This window comes from Oncorhynchus keta, unplaced genomic scaffold (assembly GCF_023373465.1).
Source record: "Oncorhynchus keta strain PuntledgeMale-10-30-2019 unplaced genomic scaffold, Oket_V2 Un_scaffold_8424_pilon_pilon, whole genome shotgun sequence".
Classification (NCBI taxonomy): Eukaryota; Metazoa; Chordata; class Actinopteri; order Salmoniformes; family Salmonidae; genus Oncorhynchus; species Oncorhynchus keta.
In genome coordinates, this window is record NW_026291005.1 from 217,844 (window position 1) to 245,007 (window position 27,164).

The 27,164-nt window shown below is 44.2% G+C and overlaps 1 protein-coding gene and 1 long non-coding RNA gene across 2 annotated transcripts in view; both read left to right on the forward strand.

Moving 5' to 3' along the window:
• The first annotated feature begins 9,256 nt into the window (after window positions 1–9,256).
• Window positions 9,257–27,164, forward strand: part of LOC118379804 (ceramide glucosyltransferase-B) — a 68,573-nt gene continuing 50,665 nt past the window's right edge. The window contains exons 1-2 of the mRNA XM_052517515.1: window positions 9,257–9,546; window positions 22,685–22,826. Of these exons, the coding sequence (XP_052373475.1) occupies window positions 9,311–9,546; window positions 22,685–22,826 (378 nt within the window). The 5' untranslated portion in view covers window positions 9,257–9,310. The remainder of the gene's footprint in view (window positions 9,547–22,684; window positions 22,827–27,164) is intronic.
• LOC127929568 (uncharacterized) lies at window positions 17,069–18,224 on the forward strand. The gene is made up of 3 exons (XR_008135210.1): window positions 17,069–17,206; window positions 17,820–17,937; window positions 17,996–18,224. It is a non-coding gene; the product is annotated as an uncharacterized LOC127929568 (long non-coding RNA).

The window sequence follows — 27,164 nt, forward strand, 5'->3', positions numbered from 1 at the left end:
ATTCTTAAATGTAAGAAGTTTAGAACCACCAAGATTCTTCCTAGAGCTGGCCGCCTGACCAAACTGACCAATCCGGGGAGAAGGGCCTTGGTCAGGGAGGTGACCAAGAATCCGATGGTGACTCTGACAGAGCTCCAGAGTTCCTCTGTGGAGATGGGAGAACCTTCCAGAAGGACAATCATCTCAGCAGCACTCCACCAATCAGGCAGAACTCCACCAATTTATGGTTGAGTGGCCAGACGGAAGCCACTCTTTAGTAAAAGGCACATGACAGCCCGCTTGGAGTTTGCTAAAAGGAACCTAATGGACTCTCAGACCATGAGAAACAAGATTCTCTGGTCTGATGAAACCAAGATTGAACTCTTTGGCCTGAATGCCAAGCATCACATCTGGAGGAAACCTGGCACCATCCCCTTACGGTGAAGCATGGTGGTGGCAGCCTCATGCTGTGGGGATGTTTTTCAGTAGCAGGGACTGGGAGACTAGTCAGGATCAAGGGAAAGATGAACGGAGCAAAGTACAGAGAGATCCTTGATGAAAACCTGCTCTAGAGCAGCGAGCTGTAGGCTAGTTGTCTAGTGATATTGGTGTCTAGCTAGCTGTAGGCTAGTTGTCTAGTGATATTGGTGTCTAGCTAGCTGTAGGCTAGTTGTCTAGTGATATTGGTGTCTAGCTAGCTGTAGGCTAGTTGTCTAGTGATATTGGTGTCTAGCTAGCTGTAGGCTAGTTGTCTAGTGATATTGGTGTCTAGCTAGCTGTAGGCTAGTTGTCCTAGTGATATTAGTGTCTAGTTGTCTAGTGATATTGGTGTCTAGCTGTTGGCTAGTTGTCTAGTGATATTGGTATCTAGCTGTTGGCTAGTTGTCTAGTGATATTGGTATCTAGCTGTTGGCTCATTGTCTAGTGATATTGGTGTCTAGTGATATTGGTGTCTAGCTGTTGGCTAGTTGTCTAGTGATATTGGTATCTAGCTGTTGGCTAGTTGTCTAGTGATATTGGTATCTAGCTGTTGGCTAGTTGTCTAGTGATATTGGTATCTAGCTGTTGGCTCATTGTCTAGTGATATTGGTGTCTAGTGATATTGGTGTCTAGCTAGCTGTAGGCTAGTTGTCGAATGATATTGGTGTCTAGCTAGCTGTAGGCTAGTTGTCCTAGTGATATTAGTGTCTAGTTGTCTAGTGATATTGGTGTCTTGCTGTAGGCTAGTTGTCTAGTGATATTGGTGTCTAGCTGTTGGCTAGTTGTCTAGTGATATTGGTATCTAGCTGTTGGCTCATTGTCTAGTGATATTGGTGTCTATTGATATTGGTGTCTAGCTAGCTGTAGGCTAGTTGTCTAGTTATGTTGGTGTCTAGCTGTAGGCTAGTTGTCTAGTGATATTGTTGTCTAGTGATATTGGTGTCTAGTTGTCTAGTGATATTGGTATCTAGCTGTAGGCTAGTTGTCTAGTGATATTGGTGTCTAGTGATATTGGTGTCTAGTTGTCTAGTGATATTGGTATCTAGCTGTAGGCTAGTTGTCTAGTGATATTGGTATCTAGCTGTAGGCTAGTTGTCTAGTGATATTGGTATCTAGCTGTAGGCTAGTTGTCTAGTGATATTGGTGTCCAGCTGTAGACTAGTTGTCTAGTGATATTGGTGTCTAGGTGTAGGCTAGTTGTCTAGTGATATTGGTGTCTAGCTGTAGGCTAGTTGTCTAGTGATATTGGTATCTAGCTGTAGGCTAGTTGTCTAGTGATATTGTTGTCTAGTGATATTGGTGTCTAGCTGTAGGCTAGTTGTCTAGTGATATTGGTGTCTAGCTGTAGGCTAGTTGTCTAGTGATATTGGTGTCTAGCTGTAGGCTACCTGTCTAGTGATATTGTCGACCATCGTCAGCTGATCCAGGAAAGAAAACTATTGATAGAAAAGAATAGAGCTAAAATGAAAGGGTCTACTTCTTGTGGCCATGGTTAGCTCAGAGAACACTCATTACCCAGCATGCACCTGAAAAACAAAGCAATGAGCTGACTGGCAATGAGCTGACTGGCAATGAGCTGACTGACAATGAGCTGACTGGCAATGAGCTGACTGGCAATGAGCTGACTGACAATGAGCTGACTGGCAATGAGCTGACTGGCAATGAGCTGACTGGCAATGAGCTGACTGGCAATGAGCTGACTGACAATGAGCTGACTGGCAATGAGCTGACTGGCAATGAGCTGACTGGCTATGAGCTGACTGACAATGAGCTTACTGACAATGAGCTGACTGGCAATGAGCTGACTGGCAATGAGCTGACTGGCAATGAGCTGACTGGCAATGAGCTGACTGACAATGAGCTGACTGGCAATGAGCTGACTGGCAATGAGCTGACTGGCAATGAGCTGACTGACAATGAGCTGACTGACAATGAGCTGACTGGCAATGAGCTGACTGGCAATGAGCTGACTGGCAATGAGCTGACTGGCAATGAGCTGACTGGCAATGAGCTGACTGACAAAAGCAAACAATGATAAATTAACTGATAAATCGAATGCATTGGAATAAAGGCAAACTTTAAAAAAAATCAAGGATGGCAAACAAATGACAAACATTAGGAACTGCGAAGGCGATCTGTGTCCGTAAAAGAGCTCAGCTGTAGAAATACATTATTTTAACTATGACAGAGAGGTGAGGTTGTTCATTTCATTTGGAAGCTTGGGTAATGATGGGTAACGATGCTTAGAGGGTGTCAGTTGTTGATGTGTGCAGAGGGTCCCTGGTTCGAGCCCGGGTAGTGGCGAGGACAGGGACTGAAGCAATCCTGTTACAGGAGCTAATGTCTCGCTCAGGGGACCCCCCTAGCTAGACCAATAAGAAAACAGTTCCAAACCTCTCTGCCAATAACAACTCGTTTTCAGTTTTCCCCTCCCCACTGAACCCACTTCTTGCTTGAGAAATTGGTCTTTGCTAAAGAAGCTATTTAAAAATTAAAAATAAAAATACAATTTTAATTGAAAATAATCACAGTAAGGTACTTAATTGTTACCCAGAAGTGATTTGATTTTGAGATAAAAAATGTCTGCATTGGTACTTTGGAAAAGACCAATCTGGGATCGTTACATAGACTTTTAAATGAATGACATATAGACATTATTGTGTGAATTTCCCCTTTAATGATTTTATTAGTGGTTTCCCAGTGGCAGTTGTTTGTCATCACCAGATGAAGATAGGGTAATGTCATTTTAAGTCGTCATTTTAAGTCCTCTTTAAGGTCATCTATACGTTTTTGCTAGGTAAAGCTCCGCCTTATCTCAGTTCACTGGTCATGATAACAACACCAACCCATAGCACGCGCTCCAGCAGGTGTATCTCACTGATCATCCCCAAAGCCAACACCCCATTTGGCCGCCTTTCCTTCCAGTTCTCTGCTGCCTGTGACAGGAATGAATTACAAAAATCACTGAAGTTGGAGACTTTTATCTCCCTCACTAACTTCAAACACAAGCATTTCGCTACACTCGCATTAACATCTGCTAACCATGTGTATGTGACAAATAACATTTTATTTGATTTGATTTGAACATCAGCTATCTGAGCAGCTAACCGATCGCTGCAGCTGTACACAGCCCATCTGTAAATAGCCCATCCAATCTACCTCATCCCCATATTGTTTTTATTTACTTTCCTGCTCTTTACCACACCAGTATCACTACTTGCACACCATCTGCTAATCTATCACTCCAGTGTTAATCTGCTAAATTGTAAATACTTTGCTACTATGGCCTATTTATTGCCTTACCTCCTCACGCCATTTGCAGACACTGTATATAGATTTTGTTTTCTATTGTGTTATTGACTGTACGCTTGTTTATTCCATGTGTAACTCTGTTTTGTTGTTTGTGTCGCACTGCTTTGCTTTATCTTGGCCAGGTCGCAGTTGTAAATGAGAACTTGTTCTCAACTGGCCTACCTGGTTAAATACATATTTTTTTTCTTATTTATTTTTTTACTGTGCCTGCTTAAACAGTACATATTGGCTACCATCACTCAATGTCTATAGTATTCTCTCTGGTTTGCAATCTGGTTTCCACTCAGGTTATGGATGTGTTACTGCAACCTTAAAGGTCCTCAATGATTTCACCATTGTCCTTGATTCTAAGCAGTGTTGTGCTGCTATTTTTATTGACTTGGCCAAAGCTGTTGATACGGTAGACCATTCCATTCTTGTGGGCCGACTAAGCAGTATTGGTGTCTCTGAGGGGTCTTTGGCCTTGTTTGCTAACTACCTCTCTCAAAGAGTGCAGTGTATAAAGTCAGAATTTGCTGTCTCAGCCACTGCCTGTCACCAAGGGAGTACCCCAAGGCTCGATCCTAGGCCCCACGCTCTTCTCAATTTATATCATCAACATAGCTCAGGCAGTAGGAAGCTCTCTCATCCATTTATATGCAGATCACACCGTCTTATACTCAGTTGGCCCCTCCCCGGATTTTGTGTTAAATGCTCTACAACAAAGCTTTCTTAGTGTCCAACAAGCTTTCTCTGGCCTTAACCTTGTTCTGAACACCTCCAAAACAAAGGTCATGTGGTTTGGTAAGAAGAATGCCCCTCTCCCCAAAGGTGTGATGACTACCTCTGAGGGTTTAGAGCTTTAGGTAGTTACCTCACACAAGTACTTGGTAGTATGGCTAGACAGTACACTGTCCTTCTCTCAGCACATATCAAAGCTGCAGGCTAAAGTTAAATCTAGACTTGGTTTACTCTATCGTAATCGCTCCTCTTTCACCCCAGCTGCCGAACTAACCCTGACTCAGATGACCATCCTACCCATGCTGGATTTCGGAGACATTATTGATAGATCAGCAGGTAAGGGTGCTCTCGAGCGGCTAGATGTTCTTTACCATTCGGCCATCAGATTTGCCACCAATGCTCCTTATAGGACATATCACTGCACTCTGTACTCCTCTTTAAACTGATCATCTCTGTATTCCTGTTGCAAGACCCACTGGTTGATGCTTATTTATAAAACCCTCTTAGGCCTCACTCCCCCCTATCTGAGATATCTACTGCAGCCCTCATCCTCCACATACAACACCCGTTCTGCCAGTCACATTCTGTTAACGGTCCCCAAAGCACACACATCCCTGGGTCGCTCCTTTTTTCAGTTCACTGCAGCTAGCGACTGGAACGAGCTGCAACAAACAGTCAAACTGGACAGTTTTATCACAATCTCTTAATTCAAAGACTCAATCATGGACACTCTTACTGACAGTTGTGGTTGCTTAGTGTGATGTATTGTTGTCTCTACCTTCTTGACCTTTGTGCTGTTGACGTTTCCCAATAATGTTTGTACCATGTTTTTGTGCTGCTACCATGTTGTGTTGCTACCATGTTGCCATGCTGTGTTGTCATGTGTTGCTGCCTTGTTATGTTGTCTTTAGGTCTCTCTTTATGTAGTGTTGAGTCTCTCTTGTCGTGATGTGTGTTTTGTCCTATATTTTATAGTTATTTTTTTTATACCAGGCCTCCGTCCCCGCAGGGGGCCTTTTGAAGGCCTACCATTGTAAATAATAATTTGTTCATAACTGACTTGCCTAGTTAAATAAAGGTTAAATTAAATTAAATAAATAATAAAAAATAAAAAATAAACGTTTTTCTTACTAGTTGAATAGACGCAATAGAAAGGTCTGACTTACCTTTTCTATTTGGGGAGGTCATAGGTCATTCACACTGACTTACCTTTTCTATTTGGGGAGGTCATAGGTCATTCACACTGAGTTAACTTTTGTATTTGGGAGGTCATAGGTCATTCACACCGAGTTACCTTTTCTATTTGGGGAGGTCATAGGTCATTCACACTGAGTTACCTTTTCTATTTGGGGAGGTCATAGGTCATTCACACTGAGTTACCTTTTCTATTTGGGGAGGTCATAGGTCATTCACACTGAGTTACCTTTTCTATTTGGGGAGGTCATAGGTCATTCACACTTGAGTTTTCTTTTCTATTTGGGGAGGTCATAGGTCATTCACACTTGAGTTACCTTTTCTATTTGGGAGGTCATAGGTCATTCACACTGAGTTAACTTTTCTATTTGGGGAGGTCATAGGTCATTCACACTGACTTACCTTTTCTATTTGGGGAGGTCATAGGTCATTCACACTGAGTGGTTTTCTCCACTTCTGTTCTTTTTTTAATGCAAGCTACCCTCACTCAAAACTGGAGACTCTTTTACTGTCCCTTCTTACGAGGCTTGTAAACGCCTCAACTACTGCAACACCTTCAATCCACCACAAGATGGACGCCTTTACTATCACAAACCGGTTACTTCCCCCAGAGGCTAGGTTACTACTTCGCTAAAAACAATAGCAAATCCATAAATTGTCTGTTCCATTACAACAGCATTTGATTGGAATAGGGTGAGTCAATCCCCATTGAAAACAATATGCTGTGAAACAGCAAGACACTGTTGAATGAGCCTTAATACATTTAAAATGATTTTATGGTAGAAGGGTGAGATTATTGTACAGGACAAAGTCTGAGTGTTACTACAGTAATCAGTATTCTTGCGTCAGAGGTTGTTAAAGAGCACCAGAAAGGTAAACGTTTATTGTAGTAAACAAACCAACATGCTGTTTGGATGAAGGCTCCTGAGTGGCGCAGAGATCAAAGGCACTGCATCTCAGTGCTAGAGGTGTCACTACAGACCCTGGTTCGCTTCCAGACTGTATCACAACCGGGCTGTGATTGGAAGTCCCATAGGGCGGTGCACAATTGGCACAGTGTCGTTAGGGTTTGGCCCGGGGGTAGGCCATCATTGTAAAAAATAATTAGTTCTTAACTGACTTGCCTAGATAAATAAATGTACGCTCTATGGATTCATTTGGATAGATTATCACCTGTCTGTTATTTGGTAATGTTGAAATATTTTGTACTGTTCAATTTTATGTCTTAACTTGCTTTGTTCGTGTGTGGCCAGTTTGTGTGTTAATTCATGAACGTTTCATGTGTCACAAAAAAAAAGTTTTCAATTTGTTGTTTTGGGGAATTAATTTGAAAATGATATATTTATGACCTATTGTGTACTGAATGGGTGGTAACAACACAATCACATCTCCTGTCTATAACATCACACCCAATCCTTTCTGGGGCGGCAGCGTAGCCTAGTGGTTAGAGCGTTGGACTAGTAACCGGAAGGTTGCGTTCAAACCCCCGAGGTACAAATTGTCCTTCTGCCCCCGAACAGGCAGTTAACCCGCTGTTCCTGTCATTGAAAATAAGAATTTGTTCTTAACTGACTTTACTAGTTAAATAAAGATAAAATAAAAAATTCTATAAGAATTAATGATGGTACTCTTGTTCCCATGGATATGTGTCATTATGGTGTCATGTGACTGAAGTTTCTCCTCCGGTTGTATGTTTCCACTGATATTTAATATTCCAACATCTCTTACCTGCTCAGTATTGCCTCACTCTCACTGACAATGTAAATCTGCCGCTTTTCTTATCATGGTCCTTAATTTTTAAACACAATGTTTCTCCACACAGATATTGTATATGGAATAATCGGGATATATTGTATAAAAATACTTCTTTGTTTTTAGAATATTGGTTCCGAAATTATATCCTATTGGTGAGCCAACTGGTAAATGCAGAGGGTCTTCTAGTTATAAGGAATTCTTATCACTTTACAAGGTCCCTGTAACACCTAAAGATGTTGCCATGGTTTTAGACGCCATTCCGTCAGGTGCTGCTCTGTTATTCAGGAACGTGTCAAGACCTGACCCTCAGAGCCGACCTTCTGTTGACCCTGTTGACTCATCAGTAGGAAAGACCTGACCCTCAGAGCCTACCTTCTATTGACCCTGTTGACTCATCAGTAAGAAAGACCTGACCCTCAGAGCCTACCTTCTATTGACCCTGTTGACTCATCAGTAGGAAAGGCCTGACCCTCAGAGCCGACCTTCTATTGACCCTACCTTCTGTTGACTCATCAGTGGGAAAGGCCTGACCCTCAGAGCCGACCTTCTATTGACCCTGTTGACTCATCAGTAGGAAAGGCCTGACCCTCAGAGCCTACCTTCTGTTGACCCTACCTTCTGTTGACTCATCAGTGGGAAAGGCCTGACCCTCAGAGCCGACCTTCTATTGACCCTGTTGACTCATCAGTAGGAAAGACCTGACCCTCAGAGCCTACCTTCTATTGACCCTGTTGACTCATCAGTAGGAAAGGCCTGACCCTCAGAGCCTACCTTCTGTTGACCCTACCTTCTGTTGACTCATCAGTGGGAAAGGCCTGACCCTCAGAGCCGACCTTCTATTGACCCTGTTGACTCATCAGTAGGAAAGGCCTGACCCTCAGAGCCTACCTTCTGTTGACCCTACCTTCTGTTGACTCATCAGTGGGAAAGGCCTGACCCTCAGAGCCGACCTTCTATTGACCCTGTTGACTCATCAGTAGGAAAGGCCTGACCCTCAGAGCCTACCTTCTATTGACCCTGTTGACTCATCAGTAGGAAAGACCTGACCCTCAGAGCCTACCTGCTATTGACCCTGTTGACTCATCAGTAGGAAAGATTTGTTTCTCTTTTGGTCCATTCAACAACAGAGCGATACGAACCTGGTTTCAGCAGGATGTTGTATCTATACTTTATGTCATGCCTTATTGGAATGGATTTATTGATAATATCTGTTGGAAAAAAGTTTGGATGTTGCCACACACGTACCTACTTGTTAACAAAATGAAGGAAGTTTCCTTTAAATAAAGGAAGGAAGTTTCCATTCATAAATATTATCCTGCCAACCACTATATGAAGAAGTTTAAGGAAAACATCAACTCAAACTGCTCCTTTTGTAATGACCACCCAGAAACAGTGTTGCATTGTATTCATGTAAGAAAACTGTGGCAAGACATCAGTAGGTTTATAATTGAACACATTTATGAAGATTTTACACTATTGTGGAGAGATGTACTGTTTGGATTCTTTACATACAATAGAAATAAGCGGAAGCATTTTTATGTAATTAATTTTATTATTCCTTTGGCCAAATTTCATATACACAAATGTCAATTTACAAACCGAAAACCACATTTTCGTACCCTACAAAAATAAATTGAACTGTATTTTAAAACGGTTAAATGCTCTACTAACAAAAAATCTGTTAGAATTGTAAGTGTATGCATGTCCCTTAAATTCCGTGTTGTAATTGTAATGTGATATTGTAGCCCCTTGCTCGATTGTCCGTTGTCTGCAATATAGCGCAATATGATCTGTAGTAGTGGACGAGAGAGACGTGGTTCTCTGTTCTAAGAAGTCGAGGTCTTTTTTGAGTCAGAAGACTACTGTTGTCATGGGCGGAAGTGCCGTACCCCGCCCAGTTCGTACCTTCTGCGACGTTTTGGAGCAGAGTCTGTACCTCGGTGATTCGCTCACCAGTCTGCGTGGGTATTTACACCCGTGGTGTAGCTACAACAACAAGGGCGCAAACATGGACCTTGTGGATCTTGCCATGCAAGGGCTCTCCGTCTTTGGATTAATTCTTTTTCTCGTACTCTGGTTTATGCATTTCATGTCCATCATCTATGTGTAAGTACTGCCTGGTTAGTACCGGAGCCGATTTAACCCATCTCTACGACGAGTTGATCCGTAACTAAACATGAGTGTGGGCAGAGATGAGCTCTGAGTCACATCACATTAAGTTTTTCATCAAAAACTAACGATTTCAGCACCCAAAGAATAGCCTGCAATTTTACACAGGATATTATTATTATTATTATGCGTAATTACGGCCTATTGTTTGGTTGCTGAAATCAGTAGTAGTTAACCTCCGGTCCGTCCAAACCAGTCGCCGCTCAACCGTAAACCGTAGAGTTCAGTCGGCTGGGGAAGTGGCTCAACACAAGGGAAGCAAGCTAACGGTGGGCAACTCAAGAGTTGTCAAATAGTGGCAGCTTGCTGTCTATCTAACTAGTTATCTATGCCGATATACTGATTTAGTTTTAGTACTCCTAACCTCGCATATAACTAACTAGTCACCGGGAACCACATGGCGAGAGAAACACTAAAGTCAGCTGACTAGTTACCTAACTAAGGTTAAGTGGGCACTGGAAAGTTGGTTAACTAAAAACGTAACTAGTTTACTATTTTGTAAGATACTACCAAATATACTGGTAACTAATGCTACTTGTTGTTGTTTAAACCGGTGTTTCTCAGCGCTTCCTTGTGTTTCTGATGTGGTGTGATCTACAGTAACTAGATGGTTCCTTTACCTAGTGGCTTGGTATCTACTAGTAAACCCGGCTCTTGGGGATAAGGACACCCGTTACCTCTTGTCATTTTCTTTACGGTGAGAAAGCACCGTAACCCCTGATGGCGAGTTAGTCGATTCAACTCTACGAGGTGGAGCCATCCTTTTTTTTTTTTAGGTCAGCCCCGTTTCTGTCTCAGGCACAAACCTCTCTAGACAGAGTTCAGACACACTAAATCAGATTTGCCGACAGGAAGGAAATAAACAATCAATGTGTTCTAGCTGCTCATGTGCACATTACACGAACCATAGTAAAATGAAATACTAACTACTAGTTTTGAGTCTAGACAGATGTAGATAGAAATGAAATACTAACTACTAGTTTTGAGTCTAGACAGATGCAGGCTGTTACTCATATGTACATAGACATAGCTGATTTGTAAATTCTTTACTCAGAGCCTGGGATAGGGAAGTTGGGGTGGCAGCGTAGCCTAGTGGTTAGAGCTGTAGTTCTGCCCCTGAACAGGGGGTGCTTGCCTAGTTAAATGAAATGCCTGCCTCTATTCCCTTCTATGTAGTGCAATACCTGTCAAAAGTAGTGCACTATATAGGAATAGGGGGTTCTAAAGTAGTGCCCCTACAAGTAGGGCTCTGGTGCTCTCGATCCCTCCCAACTGGGAATAGGGCTCTGGTCAACCAGATTACAATGGTCAGCCTCCCCATCCCCTCCCAACTGCACTACTTTAGACCAGTGCCCTACTCCCTATATAGGGCTACTACTTTATACCAGAGCCCTATTCCCTATATACTATACACTTTTGACTAGAACCCTATGGCACCCTATTCCCCCTATATACTGCACTACTTTAGACCAGAGCCCTACTCCCTATATAGTGCAGCCCTACTTGCACTACTTTAGACCAGAGCCCCCTATATAGTGCACTACTTTAGACATAGGCCCTATAGAACCCTATTCCCTATATAGTGCACTACTTTAAACCAGAGCCCTATTCCCTATATAGTGCACTACTTTAGACATAGGCCCTATAGAACCCTATTCCCTATATAGTGCACTACTTTAAACCAGAGCCCTATTGTACCCTAATAGGGGACAGTAGTGCAGGTCTAAAGTAGTGCACTATATAGGGATCTAGTCAAAACTAGTGAACTGAATAGAGTGCCATTTGGGATGCAAACAGGAGTCTGGACAGGAGAGATGTGGTGTTCTTGGAGATGTGGAACCCTATTCAGTTCACTACTATAGCTAATGGATGGGGAGGCTGACCATTGTAATGTATACATGTGTAGCTAATGGGTTTGCTGCTTACATCAAATACATCAAAACACAACTAGTATCAACACTTATATTTAGTTTTGGATAAATTATTTGTTTTCTGTAAGTTTTTAAAAGGCCCAGTTCTGTCGATGTGATTTTATTTATCAGTGTTAATCCTGCTTTTGTTTTTTCAACCAGCAACTATCTAGACAGGACCTTCTAATCAGCAGGTTTGTATAGGCGGGAGTTTAGTCTTTCCCAGGTGACTTCATCATGTGGTTAATAGACCAATAACAAAGAGTTCCAAACCCCTCTGCCGTTCCAAATAACTTTTATTTCCTGGGAGCAAACTTCATGTGTGGTAATCAAATCAAATGTATTTAGCTGATATCTGAAAGTGCTGTACAGAAACCCAGCCTAAAACCCCAAACAGGAAGCAATGCAGGTGTAGAAGCACGGTGGCTAGGAAAAACTCCCTAGAAAGGCCAAAACCTAGGAAGAAACCTAGAGAGGAACCAGGCTATGTGGGGTGGCCAGTCCTCTTCTGGCTGTGCCGGGTGGAGATTATAACAGAACATGGCCAAGATGTTCAAACGTTCATAAATGACCAGCAGGGTCAAATAATAATAATCACAGTGGTTGTCGAGGGTGCAACAGGTCAGCACCTCAGGAGTAAATGTCAGTTGCCTTTTCATAGCCGATCATTGAGAGTATCTCCACCGCTCCTGCTGTCTCTAGAGAGTTGAAAACAGCAGGTCTGGGACAGGTAGCACGTCCGGTGAACAGGTCAGGGTTCCATAGCCACAGGCAGAACAGTTGAAACTGGAGCAGCAGCATGGCCAGGTGGACTAGGGGACAGCAAGGAGTCATCATGCCAGGTGATCCTGAGGCATGGTCCTAGGGCTCAGGTCCTCCGAGAAAGAGAGAATTAGAGAGAGCATACTAAAATTCACACAGGACACCGGATAAGACAGGAGAAATACTCCAGATATAACAGACTGACCCTAGCCCCCCGACACATAAACCACTGCAGCATAAATACTGGCAGCTGAGACAGGAGGGGTCATGAGACACTGTGGCCCCATCCGTTGATACCCACGGACAGGGCCAAACAGGCAGGATATAACCCCACCCACTTTGCCAAAGCACAGCCCCCACACCACTAGAGGGATATCTTCAACCACCAACATCATGAGACAAGGCATAGCCCACGAAGATCTCCGCCACTGCACAACCCAAGGGGGGGGGGGGTGCCAACCCAGACAGGAAGACCACATCAGCGACTCAACCCACTCAAGTGACGCACCCCTCCTAGGGACGGCATGGAAGAGCACCAGTCAGCCAGTGACTCAGGCAGAGAATCCCAGTGGAGAGAGGGGAACCGGCCAGACAGCAAGGGCGGTTCGTTGCTCCAGAGCCTTTCCGTTCACCTTCACACTCCTGGTGCCAGACTAGACTCAATCATATGACCCACTGAAGAGATTAGTCTTCAGTAAAGACTTAAAGGTTGAGACCGAGTCTGCGTCTCTCACATGGGTAGGCAGACCATTCCATAAAAATTTAGCTCTATAGGAGAAAGCCCTGCCTCCGGCTGTTTGCTTAGAAATTCTAGGGACAATTAGGAGGCCTGCGTCTTGTGACCGTAGCGTACGTGTAGGTATGTACAGCAGGACCAAATCAGAGAGATGGGTAGGAGCAAGCCCATGTAATGCTTTGTAGGTTATGCAGTAAAACCTTGAAATCAGTCCTTGCCTTAACAGGAAGCCAGTGTAGAGAGGCTAGCACTGGAGTAATATGATCAAATTGTTTGGTTCTAGTCAGGATTCTAGCAGCCGTATTTAGCACTAACTGAAGTTTATTTAGGGATTTATCCGGGTAGCCGGAAAGTAGAGCATTGCAGTAGTCTAACCTAGAAGTAACAAAAGCATGGATACATTTTTCTACATCATTTTTGGACAGAAAGTTTCTGATTTTTGCAATGTTACGTAGATGGAAAAAAAGCTGTCCTTAAAACAATCTTGATGTGTTCGTCAAAAGAGAGATCAGGGTCCAGAGTAACGCCGAGGTCCTTCACAGTTTTATTTGAGACGACTGTACAACCATCAAGATTAATTGTCAGATTCAACAGAATATCTCTTTGTTTCTTGGAACCTAGGACAAGCATCTCCGTTTTGTCCGAGTTTAATAGTAGAACGTTTGCAGCCATTCACTTCCTTATGTCTGAAACACAGGCTTCTTGCGAGGGCACTTTTGGGGCTTCACCATGTTTCATTGAAATGTACAGCTGTGTGTCATCCGCATAGCAGGGAAAGTTAACATTATGTTTTCGAATGACATCCCCAAGAGGTAAAATATAAAGTGAAAACAATAGTGGTCCTAAAACAGAACCTTGAGGAACACTGAAATTTACAGTTGATTTTTCAGAGGACAAACCATTCACAGACAAATTGATATCTTTCCGACAGATAAGATCTAACCAGGCCAGAACTTGTCCTTGTAGACCAATTTGGGTTTCCAATCTCTCCAAAAGAATGTGGTGATGGATGGTATCGAAAGCAGCACTAAGGTCTAGGAGCACGAGGACAGATGCAGAGCCTCGGTCTGACGCCATTAAAAGGTCATTTACCACCTTCACAAGTGCCGTCTCAGTGCTATGATGGGGACTAAAACCAGACTGAAGCATTTCGTATACATTGTTGGTCTTCAGGAAGGCAGTGAGTTGCTGCGCAACAGCCTTTTCAATTTTTTTAGAGAGGAATGGAAGATTCCATATAGGCTGATAGTTTAAAAAATATTTTCCGGGTCAAGGTTTGGCTTTTTCAAGAGAGGCTTTATTACTGCCACTTTTAGTGAGTTTGGTACACATCCGGTGGATAGAGAGCCGTTTATTATGTTCAACATAGGAGGGCCAAGCACAGGAAGCAGCTCTTTCAGTAGTTTAGTTGGAATAGGGTCCAGTATGCAGCTTGAAGGTTTAGAGGCCATGATTATTTTCATCATTGTGTCAAGAGATATAGTACTAAAACACTTGAGCGTCTCTCTTGATCCTAGGTCCTGTCAGAGTTGTGCAGACTCAGGACAACTGAGCTTTGAAGGAATATGCAGATTTAAAGAGGAGTCCGTAATTTGCTTTCTAATGATCATGATCTTTTCCTCAAAAATGTTCATGAATTTATTACTGCTGAAGTGAAAGCCATCCTCTCTTGGGGAATGCTGCTTTTTTAGAAAGCTTTGCAACAGTATCAATTTTTTTTTTAGGATTGTTCTTATTTTCCACAATTAAGTTGGAAAAATAGGATGATCGAGCAGCAGCTCTTCGGTACTGCACGGTACCGTCTTTCCAAGCTAGTCGGAAGACTTTCAGTTTGGTGTGGCGCCATTTCCCTTTCAATTTTCTGGAAGCTTGCTTCAGAGCTCGGGTATTTTCTGTATATCACATCCTCTTAAGCCTTTCCATATTTGGCATTGTTGACCTCCTCTTAAGCCTCTCCATATTTGGCATTGTTCACCTCCTCTTAAATCAAATCAAATTTATTTATATAGCCCTTCGTACATCAGCTGATATCTCAAAGTGCTGTACAGAAACCCAGCCTAAAACCCCAAACAGCAAACAATGCAGGTGTAAAAGCACGGTGGCTAGGAAAAACTCCCTAGAAAGGCCAAAACCTAGGAAGAAACCTAGAGAGGAACCGGGTGGGGTTCAGTCCTCCTGGCTGTGCCGGGTAGAGATTATAACAGAACATGACCAAGATGTTCAAATGTTCATAAATGACCAGCATGGTCGAATAATAATAAGGCAGAACAGTTGAAACTCACCTCCTCTTCAAGCCCTCCACTGGAGCAGGAGCATTTGGTCAGTCCTGGGACATGGTAGGGCTCACCTCCTCTTCACACAGGACACCGAAAGCCTCCAGATATAACCATAGCCCCCCGACACATTTGGCATACTGGAGGCTTCAGGAGACACTGTGGCCCCATCCGAGGACACCCCCGGACAGGGCCAAACAGGAAGGATATAACCCCACCCACTTTGCCAAAGCACATCCCCCACTCCTCTTAAGCCTCTCCATATTTGGCATTGTTCACCTCCTCTTAAGCCTCTCCATATTTGGCATTGTTCACCTCCTCTTAAGCCTCTCCATATTTGGCATTGTTCACCTCCTCTTAAGCCTCTCCATATTTGGCATTGTTCACCTCCTCTTAAGCCTCTCCATATTTGGCATTGTTCACCTCCTCTTAAGCCTCTCCATATTTGGCATTGTTCACCTCCTCTTAAGCCCACCTCTCTCTAAGAATTTGCATGTGAACCATTGTAACTGTGGCCATGTGCTAAAGCAGTGAGAGAGTGCTTCAATTTAGAAAATCAATACATTGTTTTTATTAACCACGAGTCCAGAAGTAGGAAACACAACCAGGTACAAACACACTATCTAGACCATTACATTAGTGGTGGGAACCTTTTTTAAACGTTAAAGATGCACTATGCAGAACAGTTCACCTATTTTTAGTTTGTGGCTTATTAACAAGCAAGTTCAGTGTAGAGAGTCATTGTACCATCTAAACCACTGTGAAATATATATATATATATACGGACCTCCCGGTTACAACAGAGCCTGGGCGTGAACTCAGAGTCTCTGGTGGCACAGCTGGCGCTGCAGTACAGCGGTAACCACTGCGCCACCCGGGAGGCATTGTACCATCTAAACCACTGTGAAATTGATCTTTTCCATAACTCAAAATATTGTATTTTCAGCTGTTTAAAGCTGGTGGACAAAACCAAACGTAATAAATGCAAAAACAAAACTTAAGCACAGATAGCATAGAAATAACACACACAGAATATAGACTTAGACTTGGCTTCAAGAATCACTGACAGATCTACAACTCACATTTCTATGTGAATTTGGTCAGATTAACAAAAAGTGCCACATTGCAGCTTTAAAACATCCTAAAATCCCTAATCGAAATGTTTTTATTATGTAAACCGCCAAGTGGGTCAGTTTCCGCAACAACGAAGAGCGTTGAAGCTAGAGGTTCCATTTTGCGTCTGTTTAGGTGCCCTGGCTAACAGCAAACCCTTGCACATGCTCAGATACTGTGTGAGAGCCAAGTGTTGCATCTCGCTCATATCAATATCCTAGCTTATTCATTAATGATAGGACCTGCTTTACAGAAGTTGTGAGACATTGCAAGCCAAGTCAAGAAATTGCGAGATACAGCTTTAGATAGGATAGATAGGCCATGGTAGGATAGATAGGCCATGGTTCTGACTGTCTGCATGTTGGCCAACCTGCCTGTGTTGTGTCCCCTCTCTTTCCGTCTCTCGCTAGGTCGCTATGAAGGATGCCAGTGTTCTGTGTCCTCTCTCTTTCTGTCTCTCGCTAGGTCGCTATGAAGGATGCCAGTGTTCTGTGTCCTCTCTCTTTCTGTCTCTCGCTAGGTCACTATGAAGGATACCAGTGTTCTGTGTCCTCTCTCTTTCTGTCTCTCGCTAGGTCGCTATGAAGGATACCAGTGTTCTGTGTCCCCTCTCTTTCTGTCTCTCGCTAGGTCACTATGAAGGATGCCAGTGTTCTGTGTCCTCTCTCTTTCTGTCTCTCGCTAGGTCACTATGAAGGATACCAGTGTTCTGTGTCCCTCCCCTCTCTTTCTGTCTCTCGCTAGGTCACTATGAAGGATACCAGTGTTCTGTGTCCCTCCCCTCTCTTTCTGTCTCTCGCTAGGTCACTATGAAGGATGCCAGTGTTCTGTGTCCTCTCTCTTTCTGTCTCTCGCTAGGTCGCTATGAAGGATACCAGTGTTCTGTGTCCTCTCTCTTTCTGTCTCTCGCTAGGTCGCTATGAAGGATGCCAGTGTTCTGTGTCCTCTCTCTTTCTGTCTCTCGCTAGGTCACTATGAAGGATACCAGTGTTCTGTGTCCTCTCTCTTTCCGTCTCTCGCTAGGTCACTATGAAGGATACCAGTGTTCTGTGTCCCCTCTCTTTCCGTCTCTCGCTAGGTCACTATGAAGGATACCAGTGTTCTGTGTCCCCTCTCTTTCCGTCTCTCGCTAGGTCACTATGAAGGATGCCAGTGTTCTGTGTCCTCTCTCTTTCTGTCTCTCGCTAGGTCACTATGAAGGATACCAGTGTTCTGTGTCCCTCCCCTCTCTTTCTGTCTCTCGCTAGGTCGCTATGAAGGATGCCAGTGTTCTGTGTCCTCTCTCTTTCTGTCTCTCGCTAGGTCACTATGAAGGATAGCAGTGTTCTGTGTCCCTCCCCTCTCTGTCTCTCGCTAGGTCGCTATGAAGGATGCCAGTGTTCTGTGTCCCTCCCCTCTCTTTCCGTCTCTCGCTAGGTCACTATGAAGGATGCCAGTGTTCTGTGTCCCTCCCCTCTCTTTCTGTCTCTCGCTAGGTCACTATGAAGGATACCAGTGTTCTGTGTCCCTCCCCTCTCTTTCTGTCTCTCGCTAGGTCGCTATGAAGGATACCAGTGTTCTGTGTCCCTCCCTCTCTTTCTGTCTCTCGCTAGGTCACTATGAAGGATACCAGTGTTCTGTGTCCCTCCCCTCTCTTTCTGTCTCTCGCTAGGTCACTATGAAGGATACCAGTGTTCTGTGTCCCTCCCCTCTCTTTCTGTCTCTCGCTAGGTCACTATGAAGGATACCAGTGTTCTGTGTCCCTCCCCTCTCTTTCTGTCTCTCGCTAGGTCACTATGAAGGATACCAGTGTTCTGTGTCCTCTCTCTTTCTGTCTCTCGCTAGGTCACTATGAAGGATGCCAGTGTTCTGTGTCCTCTCTCTTTCTGTCTCTCGCTAGGTCACTATGAAGGATACCAGTGTTCTGTGTCCCTCCCCTCTCTTTCTGTCTCTCGCTAGGTCGCTATGAAGGATACCAGTGTTCTGTGTCCCTCCCCTCTCTTTCTGTCTCTCGCTAGGTCACTATGAAGGATACCAGTGTTCTGTGTCCCCTCTCTTTCCGTCTCTCGCTAGGTCACTATGAAGGATACCAGTGTTCTGTGTCCTCTCTCTTTCTGTCTCTCGCTAGGTCACTATGAAGGATACCAGTGTTCTGTGTCCCTCCACTCTCTTTCCGTCTCTCGCTAGGTCACTATGAAGGATACCAGTGTTCTGTGTCCCCTCTCTTTCCGTCTCTCGCTAGGTCACTATGAAGGATACCAGTGTTCTGTGTCCCTCCACTCTCTTTCCGTCTCTCGCTAGGTCACTATGAAGGATACCAGTGTTCTGTGTCCCTCCACTCTCTTTCCGTCTCTCGCTAGGTCACTATGAAGGATACCAGTGTTCTGTGTTGCTCCGAAGTATGGCAACTAATCAGTCTCCTCCGTTTCAAAAATAATGAATCTTCGGAGACCGATTCCTTGCAGAATCGAATGTTGACACTCAGAAATGGGAATCGCCGTGGCAGGGGGTCGAGGAATAAATTATTTTGGAGTCGACTCCAGCACTATGTCATCGTCGTTAACAGCAAGAAAAACGGAAAGTAGGGATCGGCGACTATATCGGTATAATTCAAATGTTCGTTTTAGCGCAACGTTCCAAATGCCTTTTATAAACTGGATGGTTCTAGGCCTGAATGTTGATTGGCTGACAGCCGTGGTATACCGTATACCATGCGTATGACAAAACATTTATTTTTACTGCTCTAATTACGTTGGTAACCAGTTTATAACAGCAATAAGGCACCTTTGGTTTGTCGTATAATTGCCAATGTACCACGGCTAAGGTCTGTATCCAGGCACTCCGCATTGTGTCGTGCTTGAGAACATCCCTTATCCGTGGTATATTGGCCGTATACCACAACCCCTCGTGCCTTATTGTTTAAGTATAGCGCAAGAATCAAGGTTTTTATTGACATTTTTTTACATTTTTTAAGAGCGTTCTGTGTCTTTGGTGTCATCTCCTTCTGTGCACCTTCCCTCTCCACAGACGCCAAGCCCCTCCCTCTGCCGCTCACAACAACAGAAGACAAAAGATCACTTGTTCTCTGACAACGAGCAGATTAAACTCGCTATTTGAGGTTTGCTACAACAGAATCGGTCCATATGGACCCCGAAACAACATAATGAGACACTATTTGACTGTAATAGGGGAGACCTTGACCTTTCTAATGATACCCTATTTATGTCTCAACTCCCAACTTGTTGAACAGAGCAGACCCTACTAAAACGAGAGGACCAATGAACAGAGCAGACCCTACTAAAACGAGAGGACCAATGAACAGAGCAGACCCTATTAAAACGAGAGGACCAATGAACAGAGCAGACCCTACTAAAACGAGAGGACCAATGAACAGAGCAGACCCTACTAAAACGAGAGGACCAATGAACAGAGCAGACCCTACTAAAACGAGAGGACCAATGAACAGAGCAGACCCTACTAAAACGAGAGGACCAATGAACAGAGCAGACCCTACTAAAACGAGAGGACCAATGAACAGAGCAGACCCTACTAAAACGAGAGGACCAATGAACAGAGCAGACCCTACTAAAACGAGAGGACCAATGAACAGAGCAGACCCTACTAAAACGAGAGAGGACCTAAAATGAGGACCAGAGCAGACCCTACTAAAACGAGAGGACCAATGAACAGAGCAGACCCTACTAAAACGAGAGGACCAATGAACAGAGCAGACCCTACTAAAACGAGAGGACCAATGAACAGAGCAGACCCTACTAAAACGAGAGGACCAATGAACAGAGCAGACCCTACTAAAACGAGAGGACCAATGAACAGAGCAGACCCTACTAAAACGAGAGGACCAATGAACAGAGCAGACCCTACTAAAACGAGAGGACCAATGAACAGAGCAGACCCTACTAAAACGAGAGGACCAATGAACAGAGCAGACCCTACTAAAACGAGAAGACTTCCTGTCTTGTCTGTGTTTCCTTTTATACATGTTCAGTGAGCATAAAAATACAAATTTTTTAAAATTAAATACATTAAATACACTTTTATAAAATAAAGAATTGGCTTCTCATTCTGAGAAATAAGCATCTGATCCAGGTAGGCCGCCATGTAAACAAAGTCAACAGGCTTGTTGTTAAAACATTTGGCTGGACTTTAAATATGAAGTTTAGCCGGGCGACTCACTAGCATGTGGACTTGTGCTTTGAGAGGTTGTTTATGAGGCCTTGTTAATGATCTATACTGCCTGCTACCAGAAGTTGGTCTTTCAAATCAAAGTTTATTTGTCACGTGCGCCGAATACAACCGGTAGACCGTACAGTGAAGTGCTTACTTAAAGGCTCTAACCAATAGTGCAAAAAAAAAGGTATTAGGTGAACATAGATGGGTAAAGAAATAAAACAACAGTATAAAGAAGACAGGCTATATACAGTAGAGAGGGTATATACAGTAGAGGCTATATACAGTAGAGAGGCTATATACAGTAGAGAGGCTATATACAGTAGAGAGGCTATATACAGTAGAGAGGCTATATACAGTAGAGAGGCTATATACAGTAGAGAGGCTATATACAGTAGAGAGGCTATATACAGTAGAGGCTATATACAGTAGAGAGGCTATATACAGTAGAGAGGCTATATACAGTAGAGAGGCTATATACAGTAGAGAGGCTATATACAGTAGAGAGGCTATATACAGTAGAGGTTATATACAGTAGAGAGGCTATATACAGTAGAGAGGCTATATACAGTAGAGAGGCTATATACAGTAGAGAGGCTATATACAGTAGAGAGGCTATATACAGTAGAGAGGCTATATACAGTAGAGGCTATATACAGTAGAGGTTATATACAGTAGAGGCTATATACAGTAGAGGCTATATACAGTAGGGGCTATATACAGTAGAGGCTATATACAGTAGAGAGGCTATATACAGTAGAGAGGCTATATACAGTAGAGGCTATATACAGTAGAGGTTATATACAGTAGAGGCTATATACAGTAGAGAGGCTATATACAGTAGAGGGGCTATATACAGTAGAGGCTATATACAGTAGAGGTTATATACAGTAGAGGTTATATACAGTAGAGGCTATATACAGTAGAGAGGCTATATACAGTAGAGAGGCTATATACAGTCAGAGGCTATATACAGTAGAGGTTATATACAGTAGAGGTTATATACAGTAGAGGCTATATACAGTAGAGAGGTTATATACAGTAGAGAGGCTATATACAACAGAGAGGCTATATACAGTAGTGAGGCTATATACAGTAGAGAGGCTATATACAGTAGAGAGGCTATATACAGTAGAGAGGCTATATACAGTAGAGGTTATATACAGTAGAGAGGCTATATACAGTAGAGGCTATATACAGTAGAGGCTATATACAGTAGAGAGGCTATATACAGTAGAGGTTATATACAGTAGAGAGGCTATATACAGTAGAGGCTATATACAGTAGAGGTTATATACAGTAGAGAGGTTATATACAGTAGAGGCTATATACAGTAGAGAGGCTATATACAGTAGAGGGGCTATATACAGTAGCGAGTATTTATTAGTGGATGTGCGTACTGGTTAAATTGAACAAAAAGGTTGTTTTCGTAGATCGACCTGAAAGTCAGATCACTGATTATTGCAACAACAACGACAAACAACAGGTTCAACTATTTTGATAAAATAAAGATATTATCACCCTGATTTCATAAACACTGAATTCATTAGATTATTGCTGTGTGTGAAGTGTATTTTTACCTTTTTTTAATTGTACAACAAAGCTTATTTAGAGAACATTAAAAAAAAATATATATATTGATAGATATTATATATCTATCTTGTGAATCGCCATTAAGTTTGAAAACAAATCTAAATATGATTTTTTGTGGCCATTTCGCCCGGCCCTATTCGTGTGGTTGAGTCCGTTCTGTGGTAACATGGACTCTTAACAGCGTGATTAAACTTTGTTGCCTCTTGCTGAAACAAGCAACAAACAAGTCTTTGGTTGCCTAGGCCTTACCCCTACAATGCAGCAGCACACGCAGAAGTACAAGTAACAGTTGTGCCTCTCTGTCTCTCCTGTAGCCGACTCTGTCTCAATAAGAAGAGCCCTGACAATAACGTTGTAATTGTGCTTGTCTGTCTCTCCTGTAGCCGACTCTGTCTCAATAAGAAGAGCCCTGACAATAACGTTGTAATTGTGCTTGTCTGTCTCTCCTGTAGCCGACTCTGTCTCAATAAGAAGAGCCCTGACAATAACGTTGTAATTGTGCTTGTCTGTCTCTCCTGTAGCCGACTCTGTCTCAATAAGAAGAGCATTGACAAGCAGCCCTACAGTAAGCTGGCGGGGGTCTCTCTACTGAAGCCTCTGAAAGGAGTAGACCCCAACCTCATCAATAACCTGGAGACCTTCTTTGAACTCGACTACCCCACGGTACTACCTGTTCTATATGCTACATGTCTATGTCCTATACCGTATCCCTCCACGGTACTACCTGTTCTATATGCTACATGTCTATACCCTATACCCTATACCCTATCCCTCCACGGTACTACCTGTTCTATATGCTACATGTCTATACCCTATCCCTCCACGGTACTACCTGTTCTATATGCTACATGTCTATACCCTATACCCTATCCCTCCACGGTACTACCTGTTCTATATGCTACATGTCTATACCCTATCCCTCCACGGTACTACCTGTTCTATATCCTACATGTCTATACCCTATCCCTCCACGGTACTACCTGTTCTATATGCTACATGTCTATACCCTATACCTCCACGGTACTACCTGTTCTATATGCTACATGTCTATACCCTATACCCTATACCCTATCCCTCCACGGTACTACCTGTTCTATATGCTACATGTCTATACCCTATACCGTATCCCTCCACGGTACTACCTGTTCTATATGCTACATGTCTATACCCTATACCCTATACCCTATCCCTCCACGGTACTACCTGTTCTATATGCTACATGTCTACACCCTATCCCTCCACGGTACTACCTGTTCTATATGCTACATGTCTACACCCTATCCCTCCACGGTACTACCTGTTCTATATGCTACATGTCTATACCCTATCCCTCCACGGTACTACCTGTTCTATATGCTACATGTCTACACCCTATCCCTCCACGGTACTACCTGTTCTATATGCTACATGTCTATACCCTATACCCTATCCCTCCACGGTACTACCTGTTCTATATGCTACATGTCTACACCCTATCCCTCCACGGTACTACCTGTTCTATATGCTACATGTCTACACCCTATCCCTCCACGGTATACCTGTTCTATATAACCAGACCCCTATCCCTCCACGGTACTACCTGTTCTATATGCTACATGTCTATACCCTATACCCATACCCTATCCCTCCACGGTACTACCTGTTCTATATGCCAGACCAGGGTACTAACATGGCAGCTGTCAGTATGAGGCCCGTTAACCAGACCAGGGTAATAACATGTCTATGACCCGTTAACCAGACCAGGGTAATAACATGGCAGCTGTCAGTATGAGGCCCGTTAACCAGACCAGGGTAATAACCTGTTCAGTATGAGGACCCATGTCTAAGGCCCTAACCAGACCAGGGTAATAACATGGCAGCTGTCATGTCTATGAGGCCCGTTAACCAGACCAGGGTAATAACATGTCAGTATGAGGCCCGTTAACCAGACCAGGGTACCTGTTCTAACATGGCAGTATGAGGCCCCTAGACCAGACCAGGGTAATAACATGGCAGCTGTTCAGTATGAGGCCCATGTTAACCAGACCAGGGTAATAACATGCTTCAGTATATATCCTACATGTCTATAGGCCCTTAACCAGACCAGGTAATAACATGCTTCAGTATGAGGCCCCAGACCAGGGTAACCTAGACCAGGGTAATAACATGTTCAGCATGTCATATGAGGCCAGACCAGGGTACTACCTGTTCAGATCCTAACCCAGACCAGGGTAATAACCTCCATGGCAGCTGTTCTATATGAGGCCATGTTAACCAGACCAGGGTAATAACATGGCAGCTGTCAGTATGAGGCCCGTTAACCAGACCAGGGTAATAACATGGCAGCAGTATGAGGCCCGTTAACCAGACCAGGGTAATAACATGGCAGCTGTCAGTATGAGGCCCGTTAACCAGACCAGGGTAATAACATGGTCAGTATGAGGCCCGTTAACCAGACCAGGGTAATAACATGGCAGCTGTCAGTATGAGGCCCGTTAACCAGACCAGGGTAATAACATGGCAGCTGTCAGTATGAGGCCCGTTAACCAGACCAGGGTAATAACATGGCAGTATGAGGCCCGTTAACCAGACCAGGGTAATAACATGGCAGCTGTCAGTATGAGGCCCGTTAACCAGACCAGGGTAATAACATGTCAGTATGAGGCCCGTTAACCAGACCAGGGTAATAACATGGCAGCTGTCAGTATGAGGCCCGTTAACCAGACCAGGGTAATAACATGGCAGTCAGTATGAGGCCCGTTAACCAGACCAGGGGTAATAACAGTATGAGGCCCGTTAACCAGACCAGGGTAATAACATGGCAGTATGAGGCCCGTTAACCAGACCAGGGTAATAACATGGCAGTATGAGGCCCGTTAACCAGACCAGGGTAATAACATGGCAGTATGAGGCCCGTTAACCAGACCAGGGTAATAACATGTCAGTATGAGGCCCGTTAACCAGACCAGGGTAATAACATGGCAGCTGTCAGTATGAGGCCCGTTAACCAGACCAGGGTAATAACATGGCAGTATGAGGCCCGTTAACCAGACCAGGGTAATAACATGGCAGCTGTCAGTATGAGGCCCGTTAACCAGACCAGGGGGTAAATAACATGAGGGGTCAGTATGAGGCCCGTTAACCAGACCAGGGTAATAACATGGCAGCTGTCAGTATGAGGCCCGTTAACCAGACCAGGGTAATAACATGGCAGCTGTCAGTATGAGGCCCGTTAACCAGACCAGGGTAATAACATGGCAGCTGTCAGTATGAGGCCCGTTAACCAGACCAGGGTAATAACATGGCAGCTGTCAGTATGAGGCCCGTTAACCAGACCAGGGTAATAACATGGCAGCTGTCAGTATGAGGCCCGTTAACCAGACCAGGGTAATAACATGGCAGCTGTCAGTATGAGGCCCGTTAACCAGACCAGGGTAATAACATGGCAGCTGTCAGTATGAGGCCCGTTAACCAGACCAGGGTAATAACATGGCAGCTGTCAGTATGAGGCCCGTTAACCAGACCAGGGTAATAACATGGCAGCTGTCAGTATGAGGCCCGTTAACCAGACCAGGGTAATAACATGGCAGCTGTCAGTATGAGGCCCGTTAACCAGACCAGGGTAATAACATGGCAGCTGTCAGTATGAGGCCCGTTAACCAGACCAGGGTAATAACATGGCAGCTGTCAGTATGAGGCCCGTTAACCAGACCAGGGTAATAACATGGCAGCTGTCAGTATGAGGCCCGTTAACCAGACCAGGGTAATAACATGGCAGTATGAGGCCCGTTAACCAGACCAGGGTAATAACATGGCAGCTGTCAGTATGAGGCCCGTTAACCAGACCAGGGTAATAACATGGCAGTATGAGGCCCGTTAACCAGACCAGGGTAATAACATGGCAGTATGAGGCCCGTTAACCAGACCAGGGTAATAACATGGCAGCTGTCAGTATGAGGCCCGTTAACCAGACCAGGGTAATAACATGGCAGCTGTCAGTATGAGGCCCGTTAACCAGACCAGGGTAGCTGTCAGTATGAGGCCAGTTAACCAGACGGGGGGTAATATGAGGCCCGTTAACCAGACCAGATGGCAGCTGTCAGTATGAGGCCAGTTAACCAGACCAGGGTAATAACATGGCAGCTGTCAGTATGAGGCCCGTTAACCAGACCAGGGTAATAACATGGCAGCTGTCAGTATGAGGCCCGTTAACCAGACCAGGGTAATAACATGGCAGTATGAGGCCCGTTAACCAGACCAGGGTAATAACATGGCAGCTGTCAGTATGAGGCCCGTTAACCAGACCAGGGTAATAACATGGCAGCTGTCAGTATGAGGCCCGTTAACCAGACCAGGGTAATAACATGGCAGCTGTCAGTATGAGGCCCGTTAACCAGACCAGGGTAATAACATGGCAGCTGTCAGTATGAGGCCCGTTAACCAGACCAGGGTAATAACATGGCAGCTGTCAGTATGAGGCCCGTTAACCAGACCAGGGTAATAACATGGCAGCTGTCAGTATGAGGCCCGTTAACCAGACCAGGGTAATAACATGGCAGCTGTCAGTATGAGGCCCGTTAACCAGACCAGGGTAATAACATGGCAGCTGTCAGTATGAGGCCCGTTAACCAGACCAGGGTAATAACATGGCAGCTGTCAGTATGAGGCCCGTTAACCAGACCAGGGTAATAACATGGCAGCTGTCAGTATGAGGCCCGTTAACCAGACCAGGGTAATAACATGGCAGCTGTCAGTATGAGGCCCGTTAACCAGACCAGGGTAATAACATGGCAGCTGTCAGTATGAGGCCCGTTAACCAGACCAGGGTAATAACATGGCAGTATGAGGCCCGTTAACCAGACCAGGGTAATAACATGGCAGCTGTCAGTATGAGGCCCGTTAACCAGACCAGGGTAATAACATGGCAGCTGTCAGTATGAGGCCCGTTAACCAGACCAGGGTAATAACATGGCAGTATGAGGCCCGTTAACCAGACCAGGGTAATAACATGGCAGCTGTCAG